The sequence below is a fragment of the Dipodomys ordii genome, unplaced genomic scaffold (genome assembly GCF_000151885.1).
Source record: "Dipodomys ordii isolate 6190 unplaced genomic scaffold, Dord_2.0 Scaffold162, whole genome shotgun sequence".
Classification (NCBI taxonomy): Eukaryota; Metazoa; Chordata; class Mammalia; order Rodentia; family Heteromyidae; genus Dipodomys; species Dipodomys ordii.
The window spans coordinates 1,416,288-1,434,082 of NW_012267378.1; the positions used below are offsets into that span (position 1 = coordinate 1,416,288).

General features: G+C 36.1%; 1 protein-coding gene across 2 annotated transcripts in view; it reads left to right on the forward strand.

Moving 5' to 3' along the window:
* Positions 1–16,676, forward strand: part of Atp11b (ATPase, class VI, type 11B) — a 110,671-nt gene extending 93,995 nt beyond the window's left edge. Inside the window, exons 28-30 of one of the 2 annotated variants that reach the window (XM_013033060.1) lie at positions 317–482; positions 10,680–10,813; positions 15,637–16,676. In XM_013033060.1, the coding sequence (XP_012888514.1) occupies positions 317–482; positions 10,680–10,813; positions 15,637–15,718 (382 nt within the window). In that variant the 3' untranslated portion in view covers positions 15,719–16,676. Of the gene's footprint in view, positions 1–316; positions 483–10,679; positions 10,814–15,636 lie in introns of those variants that run through there. The other variant, XM_013033061.1, reaches the window with a different exon arrangement.
* The last annotated feature ends 1,119 nt before the right edge of the window (positions 16,677–17,795 follow it).

Genomic DNA, 17,795 nt, shown 5'->3' on the forward strand with positions numbered 1-17,795 from the left:
GTGTGTGTGTGTGTGTGTGTGTGTGTGTGTGTGTGTGTGTGTGTGTGTAATATCTATTAAGTTTTACCAATTTCAATTTGGAACCTTTTCCTGTAGTACTCTTAAATATTCCTTGAAATACATGTTTTTTCATGTCTTGATTTGTCTTTCATTTTCACTGTTCATTTCTTTCTTTTTGAGATAAGGTCTTACTCTGTATCCTAGGCTGCAAACTTGAGATTGTTCTGCCTCAGACTCCAGATTGCTGGGATTATAGGCATGTGACATCACACTCATTACTTTTCAGTTTTATAAAGCACGCTATCTTTCTTTGCAGGCCATTTTTGGGCTCCCAGAATATGTACTTTGTATTTATTCAGCTCCTATCAAGTGGGTCTGTTTGGTTTTCCATAATCCTTATGGTTGTTACTTGTCTGCTTCTTGATGTTGTGAAGAAAGTATTTGACCGGCAGCTCCATCCTACAAGTACTGAAAAGGCACAGGTAAGCGTTTCTTATATTCACTATCTTTCTATTAGCAACTCTTTAGTAACAAATAACTGATTATAATTCATCTCTGCACATTTCTGTATCATGCATTTAATAATATAAAAACTATTAAATATGATATTTAAGGTTGTTTCTATTTATTTCTATTTTCACTGATTTTTTTAAACTGAATTTGGGTTTTTAATGATCAAATTCTCAAATTAAGTCCAGAGAATTGTAAAATTTTAATATACAGTATTCTGTCAGGTTGATTTAACTATAAGAAATATCTTTAGTTGGGAAGATGGCTCAGTGGTAGAGCACTTGCCTTGCATGCCTGAGGCCCTGGGTTCGATTCCTCAGTACCACATAAGAAAAAAGAAAAAAGCCAGAAGTGGCGCTGTGGCTCAAGTGGTAGAGCACTAGCCTTGAGCTGAAGAGCTGAGGGACAGTGCCCAGGTCCAGAGTTCAGGCCCCACAACTGGACCCCCCCGCCCCAAAAAAAAGAAATACCTTTAGAAACATTCGATTTTGAGTAATAATTTTTCATATTGTTCTCACAAAATAATGTAAAAAAATCTTCAAACTAAGTAATTTTTATGGAATGATTTCTATAAGATATATTCATTAACTATTTTCTAATAAAAACACAACAGTTAATCATCTGTTACATAGTGCTTAAGAATACGTTGAAGTTGGACATTGGTGCCTTATACCTGTAATCCAAGCTACTCAGGAGATTGAGATATGTAGATCACAGTTTGAAGCCAGCCAGGACAGAAAAGTCCCTGAAACTATCATCTCCAGTTAACGCCCACCCATTTCCCCCACCCCCCAAAAAAGGCCCAGAAATGGAGCTGTTGTTGAAGAGGGAGAATCCAATCTTAAGTGAAAATAAGTTCAGGGACAGTGCTCAGGCCCTGAGTTCAAGTTCCAGGACTGGCACAGAAAGAAAAAGAAAAAAAGGGCTGGGAAGGTGACTCAGTGGTAGAGCGCTTGCCTTGCATGCTCGAGGCCCTGGGTTTGATTCCTCAGCACCACAGAAGCAAAAAAGAAAAAAGCTGAAGTGGCACTGTGGCTCAAGTGGTAGCGCGCTAGCCTTGAGCTGAAGAGCTGAGGGACAGCACCCAGGCCCAGAGTTCAGGCCCCACGACCGGCCCCCCCCCAAAAAAAAGAAAGAAAAAGTAAAAAAGAATATGATTTTGGGGATCTGATAAATCTCAGTTCAAATCCCAGTGCTGCCTCTTGATAACACTTTAACGAGCCTGTTTCCTCATTAAAATTATGATAGAAATATCTTCCATTCCCTTCATACTGAGAAATAAATGAAAGAATGTTTAGAGTAGATCCTTTTAAAATGGTAACTACTTATTTGAATGTGCCTTTTTTGTATATTTGACTGGCACATGAGCCAGGAATATATTTGAATTTATCCTTTTAACTGTACCACACAATATTTGGTATATTCTCATCAGCATTTATTTACTAGTAAATGCTGAGTTTATTAATCATTTAGCTCTTCAAAATTTCAAATTATTCTCAATATTTTTTTTAAATTTTTGCTTCATGCCAAGCAAATTTTTTTAAACTTTTGAAAATGTGATTGTGTAATCATTCTGCAAAAAAGAAAAGTGCTCTGTGAATATGTAGTCATTTGAATTAGGTTTCCTAAGCAGTGCATTGGTTTAAATTTCAGTTGATAATTCCACATTTCTGTAGCATTTGCCTTCTTTGGTAATTTAACCCTAACTAATATACACGTTTGTACCATTGAAGTAGCATAGGCCTGTGAAGCTTAACATTTCAATCATTTATAAGATATATATCCTTGATCTAGTCACTTTGCTAGGCCTCAATTTCTTCTGTGTAAAAAGAAAATAATAATTACTACTTTACATATATAAGAGATAATGAATATGAAGCACCTGATACTGTTATGTGATCCATCACACAGAAAAGAGTACTGCGCTGTGACACTGATTTCCAAATGAGGCTGAAAAAATACATAATCTTTCTGCTCACTCTGTCTGCCTATATGTATAGGAGTCAGTATGGACAAACACTTCCCTTTTTTCTGTAATATATTGCTTAAATCTATATCAGAAGTTTGCATATCTTATTGCTGTCTTTGGAAATACAGTAAAATAGTATATTCTTCTGGAAACTCATTATTTTTAATCAAATTGAAAGGATATTTTATGATATATTGAAGAAACTTCCTCTGTCTCATTATCAGGCATCTTTAAGTTTCAGCCCTACCTAAACTCCTGATAGTCATAGAGACTTTTTCATTCTTACTCTGAAGGTAATTATTTCAAACATCTCAACTGTGCTCACAAGTTCCCACTAGTAAAGAGTCATTTTCTCATGAGTCTTTTGAACTATCTTTTAAAAAAAAATAGTATCAAGGCTGGGAATGTGGCTTAGTGGTAGAGTGCTTCCCTAAGCATGCAAGAAGCCCTGAGTTTGATTCCTCAGTACCACATAAATAGAAAAAGCCAGAAGTAGTGCTTTGGCCCAGGTAGTAGTGTGTTAGACTTGAGCAAAAGAAGCTCAGGGACAGTTCCCAGGCCCTGAGTTCAAGGCCCAGAACTGGCAAAAAAAAAAAACAAAAACATCAATTAGTTGTACAAGGGGGTTTCATTTTGACATGTCCATATATGCATACAATGTACCCCATCCATCTTTCTACTCCAATCCCCCCTCCAAATATTTTTCCAAATTATATATATATATACATATATATATATATATGTATATATATATATATATGTATATATATATATATATGTATGTATATGGTTCTGGGACCTAACTGTGGTCCTGGGCGCTGTCCTTCAGCCTCTACCATTACTTCTGATTCCAAATATTGGAGAAATAGCTAGGAAGTTGTTAACTACTTCATTGTTCATTGAAGTAGTTCATAACTACTTCAATGTAGCCAACAAAATCAAAAGAACTGTTAGTATTTATTGTAAGCTTTGCATTTCTCCAGAATAACACTATGTTAAGAGTGAATAATAAACTTTTTAATGGCAAAACCAGTATCCTGCCAATGTCAATCATGTATATGTACCATGCATATTTCCTATTTTGTGGGAGTAGATGTTTGGTATTTACAAACCTTGTCCTGTGTCTGTCTCGTAGGTGATGAATACAGCTCACTGACTTGTTGTGTGTCCCATCCCTTTTCTGTCCACTTATAGATGTACTCCAACACAGTTGCTTTAAGTGACGAGTTCATCGCACTGCAGCCTTTGCCGAGGGCAAGGAATCAGCTGAGCAAACTTAGGTAGAGTAGGAGTAGAATCTCATTAACTTCTGCATGCTAAAGGTCAATTCAACAATGTCCAAAAGATGGGCAGAGGCATGAATGAAGATGGAGCAATTTTTGTTAGCAAGTTCTATCTCTAACTAATTAGATTTTTATATATCTTCTTTGAGGAAAAAATTCAGCTGAAAATTGAACATACGAGGACAGAGATCTCTGTACCTTGTAATATACTGTTATACTTTAATGATCTTTTCTAGCACAATTCTAATGCTTCTGCTTGTCATATTATTCATACTTAAGAATGCATCTGCATGTTGAGCAACTAAAGCTACAGAAATTCATCATAAAATTTAAGTTGTAGTTACTGGGAAGTAAGAATTGCCCATTTTTTACTTTGCCTTAATCTATGTTGTAAATACTTTGTGTGTCTTTGTGTTTGTACACAGTAATGGTTGCCTAAGCATTTACTATCCTTTCTACTATATCCTGCGTCCATAAATTGAACAGTATGTTTTATATATTTTATATTTACCATTATCTCTACAGAGATCATTTCTGTCAGTTTCCACACAAATAATCACTAGCCTAGAAGTATATTGACAGAAGAATAAAAGCTGATGTCCTAGATCTTTTGATAGTAGCATACCAAAATGATGTATTTAGTTTCATTTCATCTTAAAGAAAAAAAGCAGTATAGCCAAAATGTATTTGTTTTGATACCTTTTAATATCTTATAAATTAATAATCCTGTATTTTTAAATTATTTTTTATTCTGAAAGTTTCTAATCTTATCTATGTTCTCTTGATCAAATGAATGGTTTTAGGGATTGGCAACATGGCTCAGTTGATGAAGCACTAGCCAATGAGCAAAACAGAGGATACTTGGACCTAGAGAGAGAGAGAGAGAGAGAGAGAAATGGCTTTGACAAAGGCCTACCTAATCTTTACATAGTTGTATGAATCTGTAATTTTGAGCTGCTTTAAAATTTTACCAGACCTTTTGATGTTATATTAGATTCAAGATTTTTAAAAATATCCTAAATTCTAGCAGAATGATGATTATGAGTCACAGAGAAATATGCAAATGGGTACATAAGTGGTAAACTAAATTTCATGTTTAAAATAAAACTAAAAATTTGTGAGGATTTGCTTTCACTTTAGTTGAGGCACAGATGTATATAACAATACATAGGTGGTTTCCTGTAGACCATGACTATCACATTTTTTAACATCTAGTTATTTAATTTTACTGCAGTAGAAGAGCTCATTATTTAAAGTACACTATAGCCAATTATTTTGTCAAATGAAGATAACTTTTGCATTATGATTAACCATATTGTTATAAAATCATATTTTCACATTATGTTGGCTTAAATAAAAAAGAATGAGGAAACTAGATCATAAATCTGAGATCCCAGGTGCCATAATATTGTTTAACATTCATCTCTGAAGGATCATTATAACAAGTAGTCTTCATGAAGCCACTCCCCAGTCAGGTAGTGTCACAAAGGGAAGAAAGAGCTCAGCTGTCGATCTGAGTGGTAGTGCCACTTCTTGCTACTCCCAAAGTGTCCTAACCAAATACATTCCCAATGTAGTCTCCTTTCTGGGCCTATGCAGTAGTTTTTTTTTTTTTTTTAATTGAGGTCTGTTAACTTCCTCGCCATCAGCAACAAACAAAAGCAAACACACAAGCACAATGTTTATCCAAAAGCCAGATAGAAATGGCAGTTGCTCACATAAGCACTGATTGTCTACTAGGCAGGCATCTGTACACAGCTGTATTGAGAACAAGTGTTCACATATGTCTCTTCTGAGATAGTCTGTATACTCTTATGACAAAGGACAGTTATCTAGATTGAGCTTTCACACCTTTAATCAGGTCAATACTTCCTAAGAACCTTTAACATAAACTCTTTTAAGATTCTTTTAACTAAAGGAGCTCATTTGGAGCGTTTTCTGTTCTTATTTTCTAGGCTATCTTCACACAAAGTTACTGTATTCTTAAAACCAAGGTATTAAAATAAAATTTATTTAGATTGACAGGAGAACACCACAACAGATTTGTGATTGGTGGTCAGCCCCAGGCAAAAATCAAGACCCTTTCCAAAAATTAAAGCAGTTAAAGGGTAATTAAATTAAAGGGTAAAAACTATGTAATAAGAGAACTACATACGCTAAGGCCCTGAGATGATTATTCTCAATACCATGAAAATACTGAATTTATTTACAAAATATACCATAGTATTTAGAGAAATAGTTATTAGTCCTAAGAGCAGAAAAACACAGAGATGAGGCAAGTTATCTTTTATTCATTGCAAACATTTCTTATTATTTATAAGGTATCTACAGTACATTTTAAAATTAATGTCTTTATAAGGCCTCTAACATTTTTTAAAGAGAACTGAAATTCATATGAAATAGTTGACCCTTCACTAAAAACATAGTTTAAGGGCCAAGTGACAGTGGCCCTGTAATCCTGTTCAGGAGGCTCAGATTTGAGGATTGTTCTTCAACCAACAAGACAGGAGAAGTCCATGAGACTCTCATCTCCATCTAACAAAACAAACGAGCAAAAAAACAGTAGAGCTGTGGCTCAAGTGGTAAAGCCTTGAGCAAAAAGCCCTAGAACCAACTAACAAACACACACACACACACAATGTAGAGAGAAAAAATATTTTGTTAACATTCAGGTCAAGCGCATCATTTACATGTCTGACATAACATGACAGTTGAGAAATTAGAGATACCACTTGCCAAGAAAAACCTGAAATATTGGTGGCAATTAATTTAAAGAAGAAATTGCGTTTTACTAAAGGAAACTTAGTTTTAACTAGATTGTATGTGAAGTGAGAGCTTTGTACACCGGGAAGTGATAGCTTTGTTTGCTTGGTGGTGTTTCCCCTAAGCTTCTGTGAGCCCTGTTTTGCGAAAGTAAATGTGTTATAGGGTAATCATTTGTGCCTCAGATTGAGACCCAACTTACTGTTTTAATTCTAAACCTATATATATGCGAGAAGATCATTCTGTAACATGAGACTTGTTGCTTTTCTGTTCTTCTAGATGGAAGAAGATAAGGGTTCAGTCGGCTCAGCATATGAATTTGCTGAAAGCCAGCACAGAAGGGAGGACAGTAGGCACCTGCTAGCTGAGGCTTGCAGCCAGCAGGACAGTTGTTGCATGTACTAGGTAGTACTGCACTGAACCTTCCAGGGGACTCGTTTGCTGTGTTCTCACGCTTGGGACATGCCATGGGAGAACTAACCTAACATTTCCATCTTTGCCATTTCTCATTTTGGCTTAGTTCTTTTCCATTTTGTCTTTCACATGTTTTGTGTGTCTATTCTAAATGTCTTATGAATCTTTCTTGGGAGTGATAAATTATTCTTTATCCCAGATTCTATCCTAGTCAGGTTTTCCCACAACCTGTTGGCACTTACCCTTTTGAAAACAAGTCAGATAGTATTTATTATTTCTGAAGTCACTTCCTTCTTTTTCCCCCCTTTGAAGATAACTACCTAACATCAGATCTAAACCAAAGCAGCGCTCTGCACATATGGCACTCATTATGACCCTGTGGATGTCATCTTCAGTGAGTCCATAAAAAGAAGCTGCTTAATACCAGCTGTGAGCAAAGCCCATGCTACTCAACTAAGACCTTTTGCTCTCTAGTTACTTCTTTAGTTCAGTACTCCCAAACGAATGTGCGAAAGGACTGTTTGTTGTTTTCTTGTTCTTAATTTCCTATCCCTTAGGTACCAGTACTTTTATGAATATAATAAAAAATGAATATAATAAAATCATCCCCAATTTAAAAATTACTAGTGCATTCCACAGTTATAAAATTTCTCTAAGACGTTCTAAACTAACTCTGACAGAGCAGACACTTTTATGGGCAGTCACGGTGTACTCACAGGTTACCACGGGGCCAGGGGGCTTACTTTCAGTCACCCTGGTCACTTTATATGGGGTCAGTAGTAGTAACTGCTCCATACCTTCAGTCATGCTTGTACTGACTCCATACTTCTGTCCAATCACAGCTATCCTCCTATCAGCCGGTAAGGCCTTGTCTCACACCTTCAGCTATTGAAACCCCACCCGTACTCCAAGGTACATTTCAAATGCCATTTTTCATCAGATCCTCCATGCTTTCTTCCTGGTAACATCTAGGTTCCAGCCTTCTTTTCTGAGTAATCTGCTTCACACCACAGTTTTTTGTTGTTGTTAATATATTTTTACTGTAAAAATACTGTACAGAGGGGTTACAGTTACATGAATAAGGTAATGAGTACATTTCCTATTAAGCATTATTACCTCCTCGTTTGATTTTTCCCCCACCATTCTTCCCTCCCACACTACAGTTTTAAAAAGGCAACATAGGCACTTGGCAAGAGTTGGGGCTCTAGAATGGAAGAAAACAAATCCAAGCTCCTGCTTGACCTCTCTTCACCTGAAATGGGATGATTATAGTACCTATTCTGACTTACAGTTTTAAATGAAATCATCCTGAGAAGCTTCTAGCTTAGTAACTAACACATACCTAATCACTCCATTAATATAACTGCAATTATTATTTGCAGCTGACTTACCTTTTCTTCTACTTTTTTTCATTATTTTTACCTCACCAGATTGTGGACAGGGTTGCTCTCTCCTGGCACAGAACCTTGCTTAGAAAACACAAGTTGACTTTAAGTGATGCTAGTGAGTAGAATAAAAGCCATAAGGAAAATTACTCATGATGGGAAAGGTGTAGGGAGTTTCCTGAAGATGAAGAAATTTACAGTAAATTGTGATATGGATTAGTATTTTGACCCTATGGTGACAACTCTGACATATCCAATTGGCTGATGTGCAGAGTACATGAAAGGAGAGCCGGGAGGAAGCAGGGAGCTAGAGGACAACCTTCAGGGAGTAGTGTGTGCTGTGTATCCTTTGAGCATATGGCAGCACCAGAGCCCTCCTGTGGAAGCAAACTGAAACTGCAGCCCAGGGACCCAAAGACAAAATAGAAAACGGTTTCCTTCCTAAACCACCATCTCCCAAACTCTTCCTGTGAAATTAATGTTCCTTCTGGTGTTTGTTAGTATTTCCTTTTTCGTGAGGAAGGAGCAGTTACTGAAAGCACAGGTTGTTGAATTAGGATAGTCTTCTCTTTGAAGACTATCTTCTCTTCAAAGAGAAGACTATCCTGACTTGTTGACAGTCTTTTACTTCAAAAGTCTGTTTAGAACTAGGTTGAATTAGTGTTTGCTGAGCTTAGTTGGCCATAGAACCTTAAAAAAAAGTCTACAAACATCTCACAAAACAGTGTTTGAGAAACAGCACCATAAACAGGTTCATACTAGTAGTCCCAGTTACTCAGGTGAATGAGAGAGATGATGGCAGTCTGAGGCCAGCTCAAGCAGTAAATTAGCCAAACCCCATCTCAACATAAAATCTGGACATGGTGGTGTTTGTATCTGTCATCCCAGCTATGCAGGAAGTATGAAGAGGATAACTGACTGCCCAAGAAAAGCCAGAGCAAAGAGGGTTAGAGCATAACTTAAATGGTAGAATGCCTTCTTAGCAAGAAAGAAGCAAGCCCTGAATTATTATTAAAGGAAGGGAGGGAGGAAGAGAGGGGAAGAGGAGGGGAAAGAAACAATCCTAAACAAATGGTGTTTTAATAAAAGAATAAATAAGGTTTAGCTCTTTTCATAGGACAGATCTTTAGGACATTAGTACAGCCAGGCAATTGCCAAACAAGAGGTAAATTCGGTGTTGATATTCAGTGTTGTGCCAGGAGCACTCCAAGCCTAGACCTTGCAGGAGCTTACCAGTTGCGTACCAGTTGCGTACCCTCAGAATGCCAGGATGTCTACACCCTCCAGCATCTGTCGCATCCATCCTCTGTCCATTGCAGTTGTCTCCACAAATGTCCTGTGCTGCTGTGCCACCACATGCTGATTCCCAACCTTGTAGAAGTAAACCCTCTACTGAGTTTACTTTTATTCTTCTGTCCTCTGATCTTTAGAAGATTTGTTGTGTAAGGTGTCATGTATGTAAATGGAAGTGAATTTCAATTTTTTTTTAAATGACAACTCAGAAATTTAGCCCTAGCAAAAATAGGTTGGGATTCATTCAGTATGTGGTCAGATCATTTGTTTTTCAAATTAATAATTAAAACTGTTAATAGTATGGAATGGATTAGGGATATTTATACCTAAATAAATTTGCATATTTGAGAAACTGGTGAATGAGATCTTAATATTAAATTTTAATATTACTACTTATTGTTTAATAAATTTCAGTCCATGTGCCACCCACTTATTGTTAAAATCAGAATAAACTGCTTATAGAAATGAATACTTTCTTCAAAGATGATTGTGGAGTAGGTCCTTGTAAAGTGCTTAGAACTGGCTTATAGTTGTACGACTTAAGTGTTTGTTACTGTTGTTATTTCCATTCTTATTGAGGAGCAACCTAGACCTACCTGGGTGTAGGTCCTGCCTGGCTGTTACTGACCAGCCTTCAAAGTGTTTCTTAACTCCACCATTCACAACTGCTGGACATGTGTTTTTGTAGTTGCAGCAACATTTCACCTGAATAAAAGCCCCAAGAAGAAAGAATTCACTAAGTTTCTGAGTGGTTGAGTCAAACCAGTTTGACCATAATAAATTACTAAAATACTAAAAAAATTTAAATCCTTGTAGCTTTAAATGGCTACTCGTGTTTATATAATTATTTGCTAGCCTTATAATTAGAAACAAAAGCCTTAATACTTTATAAGATTATAACCTGCTAAAGTTTTTCATTCCTTTCCATATTATAGGAAAAACATGTTCATTTATATACATTTCCTTGTGTTTTAATTGGTGTTTTGTACATTGCTTTAGTGTTCGGGTGAGTACAAACCTATAAATAGCTCATTTTTTTTCCCTTTCTTTCTACTCCTCCAGATTACTGAAACAAATTCAAGTATCAAGTGCTTGGACTCCATGTGCTGTTTCCCAGAAGGAGAAACAGCATGCGCATCTGTTAGAAGAATGCTGGAACGAGTTATAGGAAGATGTAGTCCCGCCCACATCAGCAGGTGTGACATTTCTTTAAGTAGCCTTTGCTGCAGATGAATATCCTGTAAACTGAACAGGATGAACCTGCAGCTTTGGCTACCCAGTAAATGAGCAGATGATTGTTCCAATGGAGAGAGAGTCTACTAGTCATTAGCACAGCACACTTTGATGGTAGATTTCACTTCATGGCTTTGTGGTAGGGATCTTCCACTCACAAAGCAAGAGAAAGCATCTTTGAAGACACTCTTCACCCATTGAATAAAGAATTTATTCTGTCTTACATTTTTTTTCCTAAAATATGGTGAATAGGAGTGTATAAATGGTATTCTTTCTTGGTTTGTATAACTTTTTTATTATAACTATACTGTTTCATTTCCTACTGTTTTCTTTGTCTTTACAAAACATTTTCCATATATAGGGAAGTCAAGTTTTTGCTTTTCTTATTCCTCATGTGTATTTTATAGTTAGTCATTCAAAATTAAACACAAGCTGTATTTTTGTTCCTTCCCCCATCTTAAAGATGTCTATAATGTGATTTTTAAGTTTTTTATTTGGTATTTAGTGTCTGAATAAATATTTGTAAGTTAGAATACGACTTGACCTACAAATTTTAAGTATTATTTAAATTATTGATCAGAATAGTCAGCATTTTTGTTCCCTCCTAGATCTGTTTCTTGATTACATTTATCGCAGCTTAAATAACAAAAGAAAGACCATGTTTTGGTAAATGCCATCTAAAATTCATTTAAAAAGTGAGGTGGATTTATTTCTTTATATTTACCCAAATTTTGAATCATTATTGAGGGATATTAAAGAATAGATAATAGCTTTTTCTACTTTTGGTATTCTTTAGTCAAATATATCCCAAAATTAGAGCAGCAGTGTACCACTGATAGATGCTGACTTTAACTGTGCTACATGGATACTGTCCCTTCTGCACGAGCAGTGAATAAAGCGTGAAGAGGCACTGTTTTTACCTATTGATAAGAGAATGTTTAAAACTTCTTTAGCTTTATGTTTTTAAAGTTATGAGTTATGGTACCATTCATGTATTGTAAAATTCCAATAACTTTCACTGGTGAGCTTTCTAGCTGTTCACTTCTACTTTTCACTCTGCCATGTCTTTATGGAAGAGTTGAATTGACGTATCACATTTCTTTGTTAATATAATACCTATAATTTCAATTCCCATTCTAATTTAATCACAACCTGTAATCCAAAATATTTCTTTAATTCTCTGATATAATTATGCAATAATTCCATCCTGCATAAACATTATTATGAACAGCTAAATTTGTTGTGACTTATTAACATGGTTTTACTGCACAGAGACAAATTTGGAAGCAGAATAATATACAAGTTGAACTTGTATATAATTTTAATTTCTACTTCAAGAGAAATTCATAATATACATCTTTGCTAATGATTTTTAATTTTAAATGAGCCAAAAATTCTGCATTATACACACACATATCTGCTTCCCTATATCAGTTGTCCAATTCTTCATGCAGCCATTTTTCTGCTTCATTATCCCTTTTAACCTGTCCCAAGGGTTATTGGATTTATTTTGATGTGTTCTCTCAAAAGGTGACTGTTACTATCTATACTTATATTCACTCAAAAATGTATCATATTCTTTTCTAAGGTTCTTTTCTAATCGAATGTTAACTTAATAATGGTCATATTTGGCAGAATATAAATGCCTTTCCAGAGTTTCCCAGTATGTCAGGATGTATTATTGTTTACTATTGTGATTATCTTCCTCAGAGAAATAATCTAAAAAGTCTTTTCAGATCTAACTTTCTCTAGGGGATAAGATCCTACAAGGCGTAGAGCTACCTGGTGCTTTCCAAAGGGCTGTATGACAGCTGTCGCAGGTCCTTCAACATTGTAGTCATTTGACATGTACAAGTTTTTTCTACGTATAGTTATGTTGTGAAATATGTTTGCCATTTTGATTTTGGAACACCCTCTACCCAATGTTTTTTTATGTCTAATTTAAAGAATAGAGCAAAGCTGAGACCTCCACTACAAGATATAGACGCAAGATATAGAAGCCCTGAGCTAACTGCTCCATTGAGTATTAAATGTAACATCAAGGAGCAGTACTTGAGAAATGTAACTGTGTTTTCAAATGATGAGTAAATTTTGCCATCCAGACATAAAAATTTTAGTTACATTTTATTCATTGGTTGCCAGAGGAGTATGCCATGGAACAAACTCTGGTATTTGCAAAGAGAGCACCGTAAACCATATGGTATGTTATATTCTAAAGAGCTGTATTTCAGCAATGAATTGTTTTCTATACCTTTTAAAAGAGGTAAGCTGGTCATAAACCTGTAACCTCAGCTACTCAGGGAGATTGCAGCCTGGTTCAAGACCAGGATGAACAACTTAGTGATTCTGTCTCAAAAAGGCTGGAGGAGTAACTCACAAATAGAGTGCTTGCCTAGCATGTGCAAGGCCTTATGTCCAAGCCCCATGCCAAAAGGAAAACAGGAAAAAGGAAGGAATTAATAATGTATAGATCAGGTTCTTTGGTAGTACTGAGTTTGAACTCAGAGCCTTATGCTGGGCTAGACAGGTGCTTTACCACTTGAGTCACCCCTCCCACCCATCAAAGGGGTATTTAAGGTAAATGATTCTTAAAAGGATTTTTTAATGAAGGAAACCTTATTTGATCAGATTTCCTCTATCTAAACAATTACTATAAAGAAGAAAAAAAGTATATATATATATATATATATATATATATATATACATATATCTATGTATATATATGATTAGCACTTTGGAAATTGGACACTAGACTCCAGATAATTGGGATGTAGACAGTTTCAGTTAAAACTCTTCCTCTCATAAATACCCTGTAAAAAATCCTCAGATTCTTATTTTGATTCACTTTTTTTCTGCACATACTGAAAGCCTAATATGTAGCAGACACAGATCTGAGTGATGAGTGGTGAGTGAGCCCTTTCCAAATCTAAGGTAGATGTTGCTCAAGCTTTTTCAAGCTTTTCTGGAAATGCTGAAAGACTGGTATAGTTGCGGCTTGTTTTCTGTTTGCACAACTTTGCAAAAGTTTGAGATTCCAAACTTCATTGTGATTGTGCTTACTTAATCATTAATATAAACTTGAACTGCATGCAGAGTGAGTCTCTAGGGAACAAAATACTGACTACTGGTGACTTGGGGCCATCTTGAATACCAATTTCTTCCTCTTATGTCCCTGTTTAGGAGAAGTGGGAACCCTGACATGTTATATGAAAAATGAAAAAATCCCAGCAAGAGCACCAGACCCTGACTTTAAGCCCCAGTAATTAAAAAACAAAAACAACAGTACTGATTGTTAAATGTTTTTAGTCTCATCAAAAAGGTTACTTTTGGGGCTGGGAAGATGGCTCAGTGGTAGAGTGCTTGCCTTGCATGCATGAGGCCCTGGGTTCAATTCCTCAGCACCACATAAGCAGAAAAAGCCGGAAGTGGCACAGTGGCTCAAGTGATAGAGCACTCACCTTGCACTGAAGAGCTGAGGGACAGCACCCAGGCCCAGATTTCAGGCCCCATGACTGACCCCCTCCGTCTCCCCCCCCCCCGCAAAAAGCTACCTTTGTTTGGTGGTCCTGATAGTGTCATCCTTAAAATAGGACAGTCTGTTATAACATTATCTGGCTGCTTTTGGTCTTGAGTTACTTTAAATTTACTCTGGCTAGTTTAAGTATATAGATACAGATTAAATTGCATACATGCCATATTATTCAGATGGTATGTAACTTTTCCAGACCAGAAAAGGGTTGTTTTTATTTTTTCTTTGTTACTGGCAAATGTCTTTGACTTTTTTTTTTTTTCTTTTTGGTCTTGGGGCCTGCTCTGGGCCTGGGCGCTGTCCCTGAGCTCTTCAGCAGTCTACCACTTGAGCCACAGCACCACTTCCAGTTTTCTGGTGGTTTTCTGCCCAGGCTGGCTTTGAACTGCAATCCTCACATCTCAGCTTCCTGAGTAGCTAGGATTACAGGTGTGAGCCACTGGTGCCCGGCTTTGATATCTTTTAAATAAACTATTTACTACATTGAAGCTAACTAGCCTGAAATCTTTAGTGTAAAATGAGTAGCTGAGAAGAAGTTGCCAGTAATATGAACATACTACTATTTTATTCCAAGGCTTTTGGTCAGTGGGAATTTGGGTATTATTTTTTCCTATTATGTAAAAAATTTGACCTAGTTGCTTTTCTGTAAAACTGAATTCATACAATTCTTAATAACTTCAACACTCATTAAATTATTAGATTTTTAAGCATCTCATACTTCATATAGAAGTTGTTTTAATAATAATGAATTCTGAATTTTGGCTAGTGTTTTTTTTTTTTGTTGGTCGTGGGGCTTGAACTCTGGGCCTGGGCGCTGTCCCTCAGCTCTTCAGCTCAAGGCTAGCACTCTACCACTTGAGCTACAGCACCACTTCCGGTTTTCTGGTGGTTTATTGGGGATAGGAGTCTCACGGTCTCTCCTGCCCGGGCTGGCTTTGAACCACAATCCTCAGATCTCAGCCTCCTGAGTAGCTAGGATTACAGGCGTGAGCCACCAGTACCCGGCTTATCTAGTGTTATATGATGAGTAGAGCCTAACTTTCCCCATTTTTGTATTGTACAAATAGATGAACACTCAGTGCTAATCCAAAGAACCCTAGTTTTTAAAAACGCATCCATCACTGATTATTTTAAAATTCAAATTTCATTTTGGTCCTAAGTTTAAAGTCAGTTTGAGTGTTTTTTTTTTTCTCTCTCTCTCTCTCAATTTAAACATAGGTCTTGGTGAGCCAAATTTTTTTCTTATTGTTGCTTTAGATCATGGAGTACATCGGATCCTTTCTATACCAACGACAGGAGCATCTTGACACTCTCCACAATGGACTCATCTACTTGTTAAATGGCAGTAGTACTTTGTGGAGATGATTCTCCTCCTTTCTGCAGATTCAGGGTGATAATCCTGAAAGTGGCCACAATAGTTCCAAAATTATCTTGTGACATCTCTGGTGTAGTCCATACGCACTCAGAGTTAAAGTGGCAAACAAACAGAAAACATCATTATGAACTGTGCTTCTCTCTCCTTAATTTTAATCTGGACCTATTAAAATATGTGAATAAAGAGTTATTTTCAATCTCTTTGTCTGGGTTGTCCCTTCTGCTTTGGGACTTCTGATAGCATTTCACTCTGTTTCTGAGGTCATTGTATTTTAATACCAACATAAAAAAAAGATTAGTTATGTGTATTTTTTAGGATTAGCCTGGTTATGAAATCTTCTATCTAAATATGCTTCTGTAAATTATGCTGCAAGTTTGCCTTGAGAACTCTTATTTTTTTATTAGAGTTATATTTAAAGTTTTTCATGGGAAAAGTTAATGTGAATTTTAAAGAATCTTGGTCCTCAGTGACCTTTGTTGTTAATTCATTAATGCTTTATAAGTTCACAGAGCAAATTAGGAGAATGCACTTACAACTATTGTTTACTGCAGTATAGTGGTAAATTTATACTGATTCCAAATTTCTCTAAATGTGCTGTAACACAATTAGTAAAGTTAACCATATAAATGCAAAGGGTATATCATACATATAATGTCAGAAATCAACTTCCATTTGCCAAATTTCAAATTTATGGGCTTAACTAGTATTTTTTTATGATAGAATGTGAAGAACCTATAATGGATAAATTAGATACCATTATATTATTAATTTAGTGTCTTCATTGGATCCTTTGCATGCTTTTAACATGGCTAATATATGTAGATTTCCTGTTTGTCTCTTTATCTAAAGATTCTGTTTATAGTTATTTTGTGATAATATTGTAAAGCTCAGATATATCAATAAAACACAAGTTTGGACAGTATTTAAATATTGCAAATACTTTTGATTTTACAAATCAAAATATAAGTAATTAAATCAATAAAAAGAGGAATACCTCTTTTGTGCCTCTTTCTGGAATTATAAGTTGCCCACAACTTACAATTTCAGCTTATAATTGCTCTAGCCTTTTTAGAAACTAGACTTTAGAATCTTGCTATTTTTAGGTTAATAGATGCTATCTAAGACATGGCAGACTACCCCAGTAAAGTAAATGTTGCCTAGGTCCCTTCATGAGGAATGTTGTCAGAAACGGCTATGAAACGTAAAGGAAGCAGCATAAATTGCTAAATTTTTATTGGCAAAAAATTAACTGTAGCTGTAGGAAATTATGATGCTATGAAGAGTTAAACTCCTAAGTAACTTATTGCATCTCAAATTTCCATCCCAAATTTATCAGGTAGATTCAGTGTTGTTACTTTTCTAAATGTGTGAAGATTCATCAATGAGTATAGGTTTAAAAACATTTTCTTAGCGCTGTGTAATGATTAAATACAAGTGCATTTAAAATTGTAAGAAAATGGTTAAATGAAGGTGTTCCCTTGAGAATAGAATTGCTTTTTGAAGATTCATTATTCAACTCTCCACTCCTTTCTTGTTTTATGAGTATATGTCTTCTGGACTTGAGCTGGTAAGGAAAGAATGGCAAACCAAGAATTGAGACGTTGCCTTTGTTTGCTAGTCTTTGTTTGCTTGTCTGTTTCAACAGTGCCAGGACATTGTTACCTACTTTAGACTTTATGTGATCATAAATAGCCCTTCGTAACTGTAGCATAGATAGCTTTAGGAAAGTTTGTTATTTTCGGGGCTGGGAAGGTGGCTCAGTGGTAAGAGCGCTTGCCTTGCATGCCTGAGGCCCTGGGTTGGATTCCTCAGCACCACATAAGCAAAAAGAAAAAAAGCCAGAAGTGGCACTGTGGCTCAGGTAGTAGAGCGCTAGCCTTGAGCTGAAGAGCTGAGGGACAGTGCCCAGGCCCAGAGTTCAGGCCCCACGACTGGACCCAAAAAAAAAGAAAAAGAAAGTTTGTTATTTTGGAACAGCATGAAAGGGATAATATAATGCACAGTGTTTACACTCACCTGTTCATGCTCAGAAACAACTTAT